At 48.2% G+C, this 16,079-nt stretch overlaps 1 protein-coding gene across 3 annotated transcripts in view; it reads right to left on the bottom strand.

Annotated features, from left to right (window-relative positions):
• Positions 1-8,496: 8,496 nt before the first annotated feature.
• DYRK1A (dual specificity tyrosine phosphorylation regulated kinase 1A) overlaps positions 8,497-16,079 on the bottom strand; it is a 129,385-nt gene continuing 121,802 nt past the window's right edge. For all 3 annotated transcript variants that reach the window (XM_081086448.1, XM_081086449.1, XM_081086447.1), the window contains exon 12: positions 8,497-11,719. In XM_081086448.1, the coding sequence (XP_080942574.1) occupies positions 11,099-11,719 (621 nt within the window). In that variant the 3' untranslated portion in view covers positions 8,497-11,098. The remainder of the gene's footprint in view (positions 11,720-16,079) is intronic.

The following is a 16,079-nucleotide window of genomic DNA, read 5'->3' as shown; positions in this document are numbered from 1 at the left end:
GGTAACTGCCTGGCCCATTCATCAGGCGAAGCCGTAAATCTCTGCCTCCGCCTGTGGAGAACCCTGGGAGACTCTCACTCCGAGACTGGGGAGCTCCCCGGAGACCGATGGCCTTGCCGGGTCAGCATCCCCGTGCGCTCCGCTGGGGGCGACACGCGTGGCCCTCCCGCTGTGGTCTGGGGCCCTCTCCATGCAATGGGAACAACCCTGTCTCCCTGGACGTTGTGAAAGTTAATGACAAAGTGTGTGAACCAGAAGATCAGGACATCACAATGCCCTGCACCCTGGAGCTCAGCACAGGCACCCCCACAGGCGTCCCCCACGGACACCCCACAGGCACCCCCCCCAGGCGTCCCCCCAGGCACCCCCCCAGGTTCCACTGCAGAGGCAGACTGCTCCCCCCCCAGGTGCTGGGACAGCAGCCCCGGCTCCATGGGGCCGAACAAGGCGGTGGGCCGGCATGCATGGGGACCCAGCTTAGTCCCTTTTCTCTCTGGAATTTCGGTGGAGCACACAGGACATAGGAGAGAGGACACAGACATCCTCGCCACAGCTCGGGAACAGGCCTGGTTTCCCGGGGTGCCCCTTCCCCCGCCTCCCCCCGCCCCAATCCAGAGGGCACTCCTTCCTCCTGATCTTGGTGGCAGCCCTGGTCCTCCCCAACCTCCTTTGGGAGGGAGCGCCTGCCAGGGTGTCTCAGGCTGTGGCCACTCAGTCCCACCCGGCAGCAGCTGCGCAGTGAGCTCAACTGGTGCACAGTGTGCGACGGGGACTCCAGACCCTCAGCCTGGGCTCCGGCCACAGCACCTAGGGTTCCCACCCGAGGGCTGCCTGCTTCCAGGGGCGCCCGGACACCCGTCAGGGTGACCCTGAGGGACGCGAGTGGGTGTAAACTCAAACCTACAACTAGATGAGCAGGGACAGGGAGGCCAGACCCAGCCGCTGTCTAAGACCAGCAGATGAGGTTGCCTGGGTGTAAGCGATCAGCAAAGCCTGCCCCTGCAGGGAGTCCGGCTCCCCTCCGCCCGCCACTGGTAGGCCATCTTTGCCAGGAGCGCTGGGACCCTCTCTGCGGACAGTCCTCGGCCAGGACCCACACAATGTCCAACCTGGCTTCCGCGATCAGAGAACCGCGGCCGAGGTTTCTCAGCACAGCTGTCTGTTTAGCGGAGTGAAAGTAACGGCTCGGAAACTACTCACAGTCCCCACCCTCCCTCAGCCCCACTCCTGCTTCCTCCCGTAATCACTGTTTGCAGTTCAGTGGCATTGCTTTTTGAAAAGTATCCTGGGTGCCCCTTGCATCTGAAATGTGGCCTCACCAAAGATTACACATTTGAGGTTGAACCCATCTTTCTAATGTTAAACCTGTTCCTTACCTATTTTTTAATCCTTACTCAAGGATATTTTTCCCATTGATTTTTAAAGAGAGTGGAAGGGAAGGAGGAGGAGGGAGGGAAGGAGGGAGAGAGAGACATTGATGTGAGAGAGACACATCAACTGGTTGCCTCCTGCACCACCCCGACCAGGCCGGTGAATGGGGGACGGGAGGGGGGCTGTGCCAGGGCTTCCTGTGCCCGAGGGCCCCCACTGGGGGCTGTGCCAGGGCCTGCTGCAGCCTCAAATGGGGAAACGTAAGTAACAGCAGCAAAGAGGACACAAGCTGGAATGGTTCAGGAAGACAAGGACGGGCTTCCCTGATAATCACTAAACCATAACGAATCTCATTTCTTCTTCCAACGTTTCCCTTGGCTCAGAGTCCTACGGGGCCTCCCTCTCTTCAGTGCAGAGGCCTGGCCCGGGCCCTGTCACAGGAAAAGGCCTGAGTGGCCACTCACCTGGATGGAGTGACACTCGGTGCTGGAGTGGGGGGACAGATGGGATAGACAAGAGGGGAGACTGTCCGTGGATGCCATGTGGGGGAAGCAGTCCCGTAAAGGGTTACCCGGCTGTCACACCACCTTGGGGACACCACTGCGAGGAGTCGGAGCTGGGATAGGAGTCACGGGCCCTGGGAGACAGAAGGGGCAGCTATTACCGCGGGGGAAGGGATGGGGCGGAGAAGCCGCTTCAGAGGAGAGGACAGAACAGCACGACCCCGTCCTGACCCTGCGGAGCCTCCTAGAAGCTATTTTAGTTCCTTATGAAAGTCAGAGATAGACCTGTTCAACATTTCCAAGGTTGGGAAGGGCCTGCCACGCAAAGCCCTTTAGGCGCCCTACGTGTGGTCCCTGAGGACAACAGTCATTCTTCAGCAACCCCGCTCACCTGCCCATGTTAATTGAGTTCATTGACACTTGCCTCCCCCATCACCACCTGTAGGGGCACAGCTGGGACGATCATCAGCTGTAGATGGTGCTGTGTGACCTCAACGTCAAGGTCAGCCTGCAGAGCTGGAGAGAGGCCTACAAGCAGCGGAGACTGTCCCTGGTCGGCGTGTCATCTTGAACAAGTTGCTTAAACACTCGTTTTCTCAAGTGTAAAGTGAGGGGTAGGTCAGTGACTCCCAATCTTTACCATCCATGTGAATTACCCGGGTGCCTTGTTCTAATGCAGACTCTGAGTATGTCGGGCCCGGCCTGAGATTCGCTCCCAGGGGATCCTGATGTCACAGGACCCGACTCCACTGAGCGGCGAGGGGCTAGATGACCTCTATCCTCTTGTATCTAAAACGCCATCTCATTCACCACCCTTTGCCTCCGTAAGGACCGAAATCCTGCCATTCCCCGCGTCCTCGCCTCCAATCCATTCGTTTACCTCTAATGCCATGACAGCTCCTTAGACGCCCTGTAAGCCCTTAACACTCCAAGTTGTAAACCAAAAGCACGACTCATGGCAGCCTGCTGTCCCTTTAATGTCCCCACCCCAGTAAACAGCGCTGCCGCCGCCAAGAAGCTCCAGGGACAAGAAGGAAGCCCGCCCTCTCCACTCGCAGCCCTCCCACCATCCAGTCAGTTCCCAAGATCTTCCTAACTGGCGCCGGGCCCTGTCTGCTTACAGAGCGACTCGGGCAAGGCCGCTCCACTGCTCATTCCACCAGGCTTCGAACTCACGGCTTCCTTCTCCTAGATTCTCGCATGTCCCCGCGGCCGGGATAACCCCTCACCCATTAAACAGGAGCATAAACCTCAATTCCTCAAGGAAACCCTCCCCAACCCCTGGGTCAGAACAGGGCCCCTGGTCACAGCCGGCTCTGAGACACTTGGCTTATTTGGGGTTATTCACCCCGTCTGTGCTCATGCTTGTTGGTGGAAACCTTAGGACATAGCTACGTGCCTTGCACACGACAGGTGTTCATTATTTCTGCCTTAGTCCTCATGTCAGCTGCCAACACCCCCACCCCTAAAACTTTTCACTTTGAAATTCCTTTTCCAGGATTCTCACCGACTGCTTAGATTTGGAGTGTCTCCTGCAGAAAGCAGGGGGGATATTTCAAGTTCACTGTTTTAATCCGACAAGTAGAGCGCGCTGCCAGGTGGCTTCTTGGATCTAGTGCCCAGTGGTCCCCGCTCCCGGGAAAACGAGGCAGAGCTCGCATCTGCCGAGCAGCCTGAGCTGGGGAGGCCACAGTAAGCGGAGGCACATGGGAAGCCTCGCGGGACGCGCTCCTGAGTTTTCTGGACGACAGAGGTGGTCACTGCCACTACCCGACAGGCAGATGCTGCACGTGGCGCGAGCCTGGGTGAGAGCCGTGCTGGCGGCAGAAGGGATGCTGATGGAGAGGGGTGCTAGGTGTGTGTGAAGGGGTAACCGGGTCCTGGTGTGGCGCGAGCCTGGGTGAGAGGTGCTAGGACTTAAGTGACTGTAAGCGCTCCGTATCTAAGAGTGGTCCTAGCCATGAGCCACCCCAGGGGGCCTCTCCCAGAGGTGTGTCGGCTGGGACTCCACTGGCCAGGCCCTCCCTGCCAGAGCCACATCCAGAGAACAAAGGGCAGGGGGAGGCCAGGGCTGGGGAGAGACATGAAGACCCCCAATTTATTGACAACTACAAGGCTGTCTGTGCAGTTGGTGTTTTTGGTGCGTGGGGAGCGCTGCCTCCCCAGAGAATTTCCTCTCTTAGGTGGACACTACACCGCATGACTAGATGCGCTGTTTCCATCTTTACCAGCCAAAGCCACAGGCCGCCGCGTGCAGATGCTCCTGTGAGGAACACCAGTCACCCACAGGTGAACGCAAAGAAAAGGACTTTCTGTCCTAAGAGGTTTCTGTCCTCTCGTGCAAGGAAGGGAGGTCACCTTAGGAATGGAGAGAAAGGGGGTCACATGGAGAGACCCCAAGCTGATGGATGTACAGGGTCCCCTAACATATCAACAAAGCAAATAAATAAAAACAAAACCCACCAGCAGCTGGCCCCTTAACAGCTTTTAAAACGTGGGGTATAACCTCTGAAGTTGTGAAAGCTTCCCCGCTTTATCACTGCTTAAGACCTCAAGCACTGATTTCCACGTACTCTCCTTCTTCCCTGATCTAAGTCAAACCTCTGGAGGCTCAAAACACAGCAGACGGGCCGCGGGGCGGTGGGGGCCCTGGCCACAGGATGCCCAGGCCCAATGGCAGTGCTGTCAGGGCAGGCTCCCTTCCCATCACCCCTCCAACAGCCTCCGTGAAGTTGTAGAGAAAAATGCAACTGAAAAACCATCCTCTTTAGAACATTTACATACCACACAGTACATCAAAGCAAAGGGAACTACGAAGCACACAACTCCGAGTTCTAAAACAGACGCAGGCACTGCACATAGCAAAACCCAGTACTAGTGTTAACACCCAGCTGGACTCCAGAAATAAAAGTAGAATACGAAACAATCCGTTAAATCATTCACGGAACACAGTACTCACCAGTTCCCCACACCATGCCGGTCAGATTCGCACAGAATCCATGCTGTGGACTCGGGCTCTCTTCACTTCCTACACCTCCGGCCTGTGCCAGGTCCTCATGCCAGGACCCCAGCCAGAGCTGCAGAAGACCCCCAGGTGGGTACTAGTTATTCCTCTGGGACAAAAAGACGAGGGTAAGTTGCCCAGGATAAGAGGAAGGATTTGGACCCAATTCTGGGGCTGGAAACCGCAGGCACTGCGTGGCAGGGCCTCACACCAGTGGCGAATGCCCCAGAGACACCCCCCCTATTCTCATGGAAGACCTCTGAGATTTGGGAAATCAACTTAACACGTGCCATTCACGGGACACCTGAGAGCTACTGACAGGATGTCACATCCACACACTTCGAGAGATGACAAAAAGCAAGCAAACTCTGAGTCTCATATACTTGCACCTGGTAATTTCTGCCTTTCGTGGAGGCCTGTTTTAGAACACTGTGTGATGCCATGCGAGTTGTGAGTTGTAATTATTTAACTACAGAAACGGCAAAGAGCACTTAGAAACGCGCGCACACTGTCAGGCGAGCCACACGCTCCTCCGGCCTCCTGAGCTGTGCCGGCCGCAGGCGCAGCATCCCATGGGGCGCTTCTCCCCACAGGCGCCCGGGCCCCTCTCACAACTCCGGTCAAAAACCCGTGTGACCGGCCCACCTGCGACTGTCAATCTGCAGGTGAGGCTGCTGCGTAGCAGAGTGGAAAACTCCTGTTTGATTGATGATGCTGATGCAACAGTTTAAGATCACCTGGAGTTCACCAAAACCGCCTGTTCGTAGGTCTTGCTTTCCGAGTTGCTGGGCAACGAAAGCGGGGCTTAAGTGAGCACCCCCACCCTCCTCAGCTGTCCTGGCCTCGCAGCAGGCCAGCTCGCTCGGGATGTGCGTGAGAGGGGCCTCTCTCCTCAGGGTCACTACTTCCCTGCATGATGCTAAGATCGTAGAAACAGCCATTTTCATTCCAGAGACTGAGAAGCCGTCCTCCGCTGTGGCACCGGACGCAGTGTATCTAGGAGAGCCGTTCCCCAGTCCGCCACCTCGGCTCTATCTGAACCAACTCGGCCTTTCCTGCCGGGGAAGCTGCCCTCAGGCCCAGCCCCCCTCCTGCCTGGTGGTCAGGCCCGGCCCCCGGACTTTCCCTGGCCCTGAACCTCCCACCTTTACTGCAGTCGCAGCTGAAGAACGCAGAGCAATGGCAGTGACTAATGAGCTAACACCCGGAACAAGCCCTTCAAGAAAATCCCCCAGAATTCCAAAGGTAGCAATTTCCAAAAACTTAATTAGAAAGATAACCAAATGAACTGTGGCCCAATGACAAAATATTTTATTAAAACCCGCACAGCCGTGCTGTGCTACAACCCAAAAACCCTCGAGGATCTTTCGGGAGCTGAACACACGGTTGCGGACAGCATCCCACTGGCACCAGGACCGGGCCACCCCACCATCTGCACCACTTCCTCTTCCTGCAGCAAAAGCATGGCCACATTCCCGGCCTTTTTTAGTCAACAGGACTCCTGTTCCATCGCTCTGCCCTTCAGCCAGGTGAGGCTGGCAGTGGCACCTGATGGCAGTACAAGGAAGCAAGTCCATGGTGCAAAGTCCTGCTGCACATGGCAGGAAGCATGCAGGCCGGCCCTGACATCCATACGTGCAATTCCCACCCCTCTATAATGCCTTCCGTAAGTCCTCATCAAGGACATACAGAGAGAGAGAGAGAGAGAGAGAGAGAGAGAGAGAGAGAGAGAGAGAGAGAGAGAGAGATACCCGAAACCCATATATGATCCCCAAGTGGGCATCGAACCAGTAACCTTTCTGTGCACAGGATGATGTTCAACCAAGCCACTCCAACTTAATAAGTGGACTTACCCTCAAGATGGGAAAATATCAAAAACCACTGTTTTGGGGTAACAACACAGGAGCTAGAGAAGCCAGCTGTATATTGTAACCTGTGGGGTTCCCAATGCTCAGTTGTTAGGTTATTTATGTGTTTAAATCACAGTGTTTTCACTGGAGAGGTACCTTCCTGATTTTGAAGAAAATCTAGGGTAGGAAACTGGGAAAAATTAACAATGACAAATACCTGTGCTCTCCGAGTTCAGGTGAATATTACCCAGCACAGCCATGACGCCAGAAACACCCTGGTTCATCATCACTTCTTGCCACGGGCAGCTGACATGTGGGACCTTGGCTGTTCGTAACGCCAGAGGAAGACACACACACAAGCCAGCGGACCACTTACCTCACTGACTCTTCCACAGAAAGTGTGCAGTGCGTTCAACTCAGCGCCACGCAAAGTGACCAGTCCAGGGGGCAAGCGGCTGACGTCCAGGGAGTCCCAGTGGACGCACTGCCGGGACCACTATGCATGGAGAGGGATGACAAGAATGAGATCAGCGTTCTTCTCAGGGTCCTCCTTGCTCTTTGTACTAAAACTTACTTGAGGCAGGTCCCCCCTCCTGGAAACACGTCTAGAGGAGCTGTGGTTAGGAAACGAGGACTTCTGCTCTCCTCCTCCTGGCAGTGAAGTCTCCCAGGACCAGTCCCCGCCATCCCTGGCAGGTTCTAAGAAATCTGAATGTGGTCTCAGGACCCCAGTCAGTTTCACCCAATCTTAACCTCAAAACTTCACTTTTTTCATTTATGTCACTAAGAGCAAGTTCTGTATCTAAAATGAACCACTTCAAAAATTAATATAAAATGAGGTCTGAACTTGTATTCTGAAAGTAGTAACAAAGGCAGGCCAAAAGGAAACGGGATACTAGCCTAGAAGAAATCTGGCATTTGCTATCTCACCTGTGAATACTGTTATTTCCTTATACAACTTATGACAATAAATTTAACAACACGGGTCCTAGAAAAGAGGGCACAGTGGCAAACCCAGTGGTTCTGTGGGCTCACAGAACGACTGCAACCTGAATGACCTTTTACTCATAGTTCTAAATTCATTAAATAAAAGCCTAGGCTGGTGGAGTGCAGGTCGTGTGCAATATGCTCAGACCCTGAGAAAGAGCTAAAGGGAGTTTCTTCTTCCATGTGGTTAAGTGTAAGAGTCGTATGCAGACAACCTCAAGTTTACGGATAACATTCAACTGTGTAAGTTTTTGCCTTCTGAAAGCCACCTTAATATATACGTATGCAGAGTAACTTATAGGAAGAGAAGACATTGGGTGAGAAATTCATTCATTGCAGCAGGATTCCAACACTCTGTACATGAAAGCTCATGACGTGCCCAGACGGGGGTCGGGGAGGAGGGCCGCTAGGGTTTGTATGCCTATTGCTTCCAAGCAGGTCGCAGCCTGTCAGAGACATCACCTCGCGCTCACATCCATCCTAAACACGAGACTATCAGCACTGCATCCGAGAGACACCGTGAGCAACATCACCGTTCATATAAAAAACCGGCTTTAAAAATAAAAACAATCCGTTAAACCTCCAATCTTTCTGAGATTTTTGAAGCCTAGGCCGATGTACCTCTTCTCCTTTTGGCACATGTGACTGAACTTATACTCATATACCGACCAGACCATTACCTGGACCAGGTGAGCTGCATAGGAAGATTTTACTATGTTCACATTGTTCTGAAATTAATTTTAAAAAAGTATAGTAAAGAGTCTGAGGACAAATTATTCAACTGTTTATCATACATAAGACCGCATGACTATAATACAAAGGGGATTCTTTTCATTTAACGTTACAATATACACAGCAAGTCCGGACCAGATCTTACAATCTGCACACAGGTATTTAACCTTTTCCATGCTGTTTATGTTTACAATGCACAGAAGTCCTGTAACCAAACCGTGTAGGAAAGCACACAAAACTGGACTGTAACGTAACACAGTGTGCAGAAGCATTGGGTTGTATGACTTCCTTTATGTAAGTAGCGGTTTAAAAACTGCTTTCGTTTTTTGGTGCTTTTTAAGATGTGGCAACCAGCACAGAAAAAAATGACCTGACCCATATGGTATCATTACCTTATATTCCTAAACAGCAGTAACTACTGAGTTCCTTTTGATATTGCTATACTCAAGATGATATCCTTTTATTCACTGTAAACCTTTATGAACTACCAAGTTCAAAAATCATCCACAGGCTTGACATTTAATTACAAAATAAATATGGATTTCCTGATTAACAACAAAAAAAATTTTGTGTGGTGTATAAAAACGGATTATTTCCACGTTTCCATTCACATTCACATAGTTTTCAGCCTTTCTTTTATCACTGTTTACATATAAAAACCTGCTTTTGTTCAGAAAAAGGTTGACCTAGTCAGCCACATGGAATTGACCAATAAGAAGTGGTGTGGTGTTCTGCTGAGTTGTTTAGAACAGGGTTATCGGCAGAGGTAGATTACTGCTTCTTTTCTAGGCTTCTTTTGATCCTGGACAGGTAAATTACTCATCTTCATTCTCCCGATTCAACCGCTCAAAGGTATAACACTCTACAAGTGGTCAATTTAAAATGGAAACACAAATTTAGCAACTGCCAGCCTGTGCTACATTAAGGCAGCGTAATCTCGGAACTAGGCACCTGCCCACGCCAGCCTGCTCGCTGCAGGTCACGTGCGGGGCCTTGCTTCACTCGTGCTCTTATTTGGACCTGTTGGTGCAACCAAGGTCTTGCTCTCAAGCTTACGTGTAGGTCAATCAGGAATACAAGAATCAACTGCTGGCTCCACAGCTTCTGGATCCAGTGTCCCTTCCCTTCCGAAGCCTGAACACATTTAGAATGTAACAGGTGTTGTAGTCTTGAGTTAGATGTCAATCTATTATGTTCAGTACACAGATTGCTGTAAATGTATTGGCTATGGGTTCAACAGTTCCAGTTTTGTTTAAGCAATAGTACAGCCATAATTTTCAACTGACATTTAAAAATGGTCTAGTTACACCTTGTGTCAAAGTGCAGAACTGCTACATTATTGGTTACAGACATCTATGTGCTATAAAAACAGCTTTGGTACAATAAATTATCAAAAAAGAAAATAAATTTTTGTAAAATTCACAGCATAATTGTGAGGCAAAAAAGCAGTCACATAAAATTCTGCATTTTTTAAAAAATGTTCAGGATGAACAGAAGACGTCTTTGTGCAGAAGAAATGGTGGAGATACCACGTGCCAAGAAAAAGCAAAAGAAAAGTAAAAAGCAGGAAGGGACACAGCTGTAGCTATTTCCATCAGAGCAAACCACTACCTCTGTGGCCTTCAACCAATAAGTCAGCTTTATGACACACGCAAAGTGACCTTGCAATACCTTACAATTAGTGGGTCACAAAAGTCTATTTTAAAAGAAAGGCCTCTTGAATTACCCATTCTCTGTGTTTTCAGCATTAAGGACTGTCTGCAAAAGCATGTCCAAAGTGATTGCATCTGAAATGGTAGGCTCTTCTAATTTCGAGTCCAAATCCATAAGGCCAAAGGTTATCCCAAAGACCACCACTCAGACCTCCCCAGGACTGGCCGCGACTGACCCGTTGATTGCTTCTCAGTGCACCTTGGTTGGGAGACCAGTCACGTTCCGTTACTCTCTTACTGTGGCCTCTCCAACAGGAGACCCACAGGATCCCATGTAATTGCTGCTTTGCTCCTCAGTAGGTTCAGACAGGAGAGTTCTGATCCCCGCCACTTAGCATGCTTACTGTGCCTTACACACTCCAATACCACCGTCCCTTCCATACAGCTGAAGGTGATGTTTGTGTGAGCTGGAGGTCCCTCTTCCTGACAGTACTGCATATCCGTGCCCAAATGTGTTTAAAGGACTTAAAAACCCAAATTCCCCACCCCCACCCAAAACAAAACAAAAACCCAAAAAAAGGGGGGAAAAAACACCCTCATGGGGCCCTTTATGCAAATTAGGTGCAGTGCCTTTTTATTTTAAAATTAGTTGGCAAATGACCAAGACCAACATCTGAACATTAACTTTTGTGGAATAGAAAGACAAAAAAACCCACTACGACTGGGATGTGGCAAGTTAAAATGGGGGAGGCAAAAAGAGGACACCTCTGAGCTATCCATGAAGATGGGTTTGGACATGGCTCTTTTAAAAACTTCATCGTCCCTTTGCAATCTTTTCAAGTTAAAAAAAAAAGTCAGCTTTGCCCTCTTGTAGCGGTTCAGTGTGTTAATCTCCTTCTGATTCAAGCAGCTTTGCACTTTGTTTTTTTTTTTGTTTTTTTGGAAAAAAACACCACTTCTATAAAAACACACAAGAAACAAACTCAAGTTTCAATTTAGTCACGAGCTAGCTACAGGACTCTGTTGCACACAAACTCCTGTCATGGGGGACTCTTCTCTATCAGCCCCTTGCCTCATTGTCAGAGGTCCTTCAGTCATGTAATGTGCAGGACCTGTATTAGCAGAAAATTGGTATGTTTGATGTCCAGCTATGCCAGTCTCTTGGCGGGGATTGGAGTAGACGGTTAAATTAACGTCCATAGCTCCGTTCTGTCCAAAGTCCAAGGTGTTAGCAGCCACTGGGCGATTCTGGTAGGCCTGATTGCCTTGATTACCAGTAGAGGAGGAAGATGTAGAGGAAGAAGTAGTTGAGGAAGACAGAGATGTCATGGAGTGGTGACTATGGCCAACCTCCATAGAATCCTGGGTAGAGGAGCTATTCGTTGGAGAATTGTAGACCCTTGGCCTGGTCCGGTTACCCAAGGCTTGTTGTCCATGGTGGTGGTGGTGGTGATGGTGGTGGTGGTGGTGATGGGAACTGTTTCCATGGTGATGATGCAATGCATTCTGTTGAGGGGCTACATGAAAGGTTGTTTCTTGAACAGGATGAGTTTCGACAGTGACCTGTGTAGGAGCTTCAGTGCCTGACCAACCAAGGGGAGCAGGAAATTGCTGACGCACCTGTAAGAACAGACGTTTGGATTTATACAGAGTACTGTTTCAAAGTTTTAATCTTCAATCAAAAGCTACAACACTAGCATTTACATCAACTAGAGAGGAAGGTTTTGAAACTTATGTTAGTTCTATTAATGCAAAATCCCAAACATGTTCAAGAGTGCAAAAATATTTTATTATGAAAGCTACAATTTTTAGCAAGTTATACCCATAAATAGACTCATGTATTTCACACGCCACTTATTTTTCCTTGAAAGTACCATCTATGCCAAGGACAAGTAAACTTTTTTCTGGAAAGATAGCTAAGTAAATATTTGAGAAAGTCCAAAAGGAATTCTTTACTTTCCCCCTAAAGCCCTTCTCTCCATTCTTCTGTTCCAATATAAGAAATACTGTCCATTCAGCCGCTTAACCACTCCTCCATCCAAACCAACACAATACTGTTGATCCCAAACCTGGACACTTTTCTCCATCTCCATCCGAGGCCACTATCATCTCTTGCCTAAAATTATACAACGGCCTCCTCGATCAACTTCCACCTTCCATCCTTGCCTTTTTCCAATCTATTCTCCAAAAAGCCAAAAGAATAATCTTTTTAAAAACACAAATCCAAATTAGGCAAAGAAAAGAAATAAAAGGCATTCAAATTGGAAAGGATGGTATAACACTATCACTATTTGTAAACGACATATTCAGAAAATCCTAGACATAAAAAAAACTGTTAGAATTAACAAATTCAGTAAACATATTCAGTTAGAATAAAAAAAATCAATACATAAAAATATGTTGCGTTTCTATACACTAATAATGAATTATCAGAGAAATAAAGAAAATAATCCTATTTATAACTGCATCTGAAAGAATAAAATAGCCCTGGCCAGGTAGTTCAGTTGGTTAGAGGTTGCAGGTTCGATCCCCAGTCAGAGTACATACGAGTCGTAACCAACCACGAATGCATAAATAAGTAGAACAACAAATCAATGTTTCTCCTCTCTCTCTCTAAAATCAATCAATCAATAATAATTTTTAAAATAAGCATTACACTCCTTGATTTCAAACTAAATTATAAAGATATAGTAATTAAAACAGTATGGTAATGGCAATACAAAAAGATACATAGTTCAATGAAACAGAGCCTAGATATAAACCCATGCATATACGATCAATTAATCTATGACAAAGGAGCCCAGAATAAACAATGAGGAAAGGACAGTGTCTTCAATAAATGGTGCTAACAAAACTGGACAGCCACATGTAAGACAATGAACTTCGACCACTACTGACATCATACACAAAAATTAACTCAAAATGATGAAGACTTGAATAAAAGACCTGAAACCATTAACTCCTCCAGAAGAAAACAGGGAGAAGCAACTTGACACAAGGTCTTGGCGACGATTTCTTTAATCTGACACCAAAAAGTACCAGCAACAAAAGCAAAAATAAATAAGTGGGCCTACGTCAAATTGAAAAGCTTTGGCACAGCAAAGGAAGCCATCAACAAAAATGAAACAAAACCTATCAATCAGGAAAAAATATTTGCACATCATATATCTGAAAGGGGTTATAATCCAAAATATATTAGAAAATAAACAAAAATCTCACAACTTAATAGTAAAATGACAAACGAAAAAATCCACAACAATCTGATGAAAAAACAATGGATGGAAGATCTGAATTGACATTTTCTAAAAAGGATATACAAATAGCCATCAGGTAACTGAAAAGATGCTCAACATCATCCATCACCAGGGAAATGCTAATCAGAACCACAATGAGATATCACTTCACACAAATAATAATCAGAATGGCTATGATTTCAAAACAAAACAAAACAAAAACAAGTGATGGCGAGAACGTGGAGAAAAGAGAACCCACATGCACTGTTGGTGAGACTGTAACTGGTGCAGCCACTATGAAAAGCAGTATAGAAATTCCTAAAAAATTAAAAATAGAACTACCAGCCTGGCCGGTGTGGCTCAGTTGGTTGGGTGTCTTCCTGTGCACTGAAAGGTTGCTGGTTCAAGTCCCAGTTGGGGCACATGCCTGGGTTGTGGACTCAATCCCTGGTGGGGGGCGTGCAGGAGGCAGCCAACTGATATTTCTCTCTCTCTCTCTCTCTCTCTCTCTCTCTCTCTCTCTCTCTCCCTCTCCCTCTCTCTCCCTCTCCCTCTCCCTCTCCCTCTCCCTCTCCCTTTCCTCTCTCTCCCTAAAGGCAATAAACTATTATTTTTTAAGAAATAAAAATAAAATAATATGATCCAGCAATCCCACTTGTGGGTATTTATCCAAAGAAAACAAAAACACTAACTCAAAAAGATACATGCATTCCCATGGTCACTGTAGCATTATTTGCAATAACCAAGATACAGAAACAATCTAAGTGTCCATTAATGGATGAATGGATAAAGAAATTGTGGTGTATATAAAATGGAATAGTATTTAGCCATTAAAAATGAGGTTTTGCCTTTTGCAACAGCATGGATGGACCTCAACAGTATTATGCTTAGTGAAATAAGCCAGGCAAAGAAGGTAAATACTACATGATCTCTCTTGTATGTGGAATCTTAAAAAAAAAACAACAAACAACAACACAACAAAAACCCTCACAACATTCATATATATAGAAAGACTGGTGGTGGCCAAAGGTGGGGGGGGTGGGGAAGATTGGTGAAGGGGGCCAGAAGATAAAAAGAAAAATGCAGTTAATATAAAAGCACAATCCTAATCACTTCACTACAGTGGGGCCTTGACTTACGAGTGTCCCGACTAACGAGTTTTTTGAGATACCAGCTGACTCTCAGCCAATTTTTTGCATTGAGTTGATAGAGTAATTTGAGTTAACGAGCTCGGTCTCGGAAGGAATTAAACTCGTAAGTCAAGGCCCCACTGTATTTAAAATCTTTTAATGACTTCTCATTGCACTTAGAAACTAACAAAATAATCTAAAAGTCATCCAATGGTCTGCACAAATTGGGCCAATGCTCATTTCTCTAACCTTTCCCGCTAGCCATCCTTCCTCCCCCTACCTGGGTTCCACCGCACAGGGTCTTCCTTCTATTCTTCTACCGGGTTAAGGTCTTTCACATGTCACAGGGCATCTGTACATCCTGTTCCTTGCTGCCTAGGATGCTCTGATTTCTAATTTCTGCTTGGATGCTTCTTCATCTTCATTTCAGTTCCAGAGTCTTCCCTGACCACTCTGGCTAATGCTGCGCCAACTCCTGTGGCAGAGACTGCTAGCTGTCCACAAAAAAGCTACTCTTCTTCTTGAGCACATGGCTGCACTACACTTCCCAGCCGCTCCTGTACTTAGGTATGGCCATGTGACTCAGCTGTACTCAATGGAATGTACATAAAAGTTTCTATGTCAGGGCAGGACTTGGCCCACAAAATACCTCCCCAAATCCTTCTGTCTGCTGAATGCTACAAACAACTAGGCCTTAGGGAATGAAGGAGCCACACAATGGTAGGAGCCCAGGACACAAGGAGAGCCATGTCACTAAGTTGAATACCTACTCTGGACTGTTACATAGAAGAGAAACTTCATATTCTAAGCTATCATGTATTGGGGGTCTACTGCTCCATCTGGCCTAGTTGAATTAATACATCCTACCCAACAAATAGCCATTTTCTATTACACTAGAGGCCTGGTGCAGGAAATTAGTGCACTCAGGGGGCGGGGGGTGTCCCTCAGCCCGCCCTGCGCCCTCTCACAGTCCAGGAGCCCTATGGGGAACGGGCCTAAGCCATCAGTTGGACAGCCTTAGCGCTGCCATGGGAGGCGGGAGAGGGTCCCGCCACCGCAGCTGTGCTCACCAGCCCAGCTTCCCACAGGGGGTGCACACTGACCACCAGGGGGCAGCTCCTGCATTGAGCATCTGCACCCTGGTGGTCAGTGCGTGTCATAGTGATGGTCTTTCCGCCGTTAGGCCGAAACCAGCTCTCCGACATCTCCTGAGGGGTCCCAGATTGCAACAGGGCGCAGGCCAGGCCGAGGGTCCCAACCAATGCACAATCGGGGCCGGGGAAGGATGTGGAAGGTTGGCCAGCTGGGGAGGGACTGTGGGAGGGCTCCAGGGTGTATCTGGCCCATCTGGCTCAGTCCAGATGGGCCAGACCCCAGCAGTAAGCTAACCTACCAATCAGAGCATCTGCCCCCTGGTGGTCAGTGCACATCATAGTGAGCAGTTCAGTGGCCTTAGCATATCATTAACATATTAAATTTTGATTGGTCGAATGGCCAACTGGACGACCGGACACTTAGTGTATTAGACTTTTATTATATAGGGTTACCCTGCCTTATCTTTGTTTTAACAGCCAATGGTATCTGCACTTTCTATTCCTTTGGTTAATGTTGCTTATT

The sequence above is a fragment of the Myotis nattereri genome (genome assembly GCF_964212035.1).
Source record: "Myotis nattereri genome assembly, chromosome: 3".
NCBI classification, from domain to species: domain Eukaryota; kingdom Metazoa; phylum Chordata; class Mammalia; order Chiroptera; family Vespertilionidae; genus Myotis; species Myotis nattereri.
This window is presented reverse-complemented; position numbering and strand designations above follow the sequence as displayed.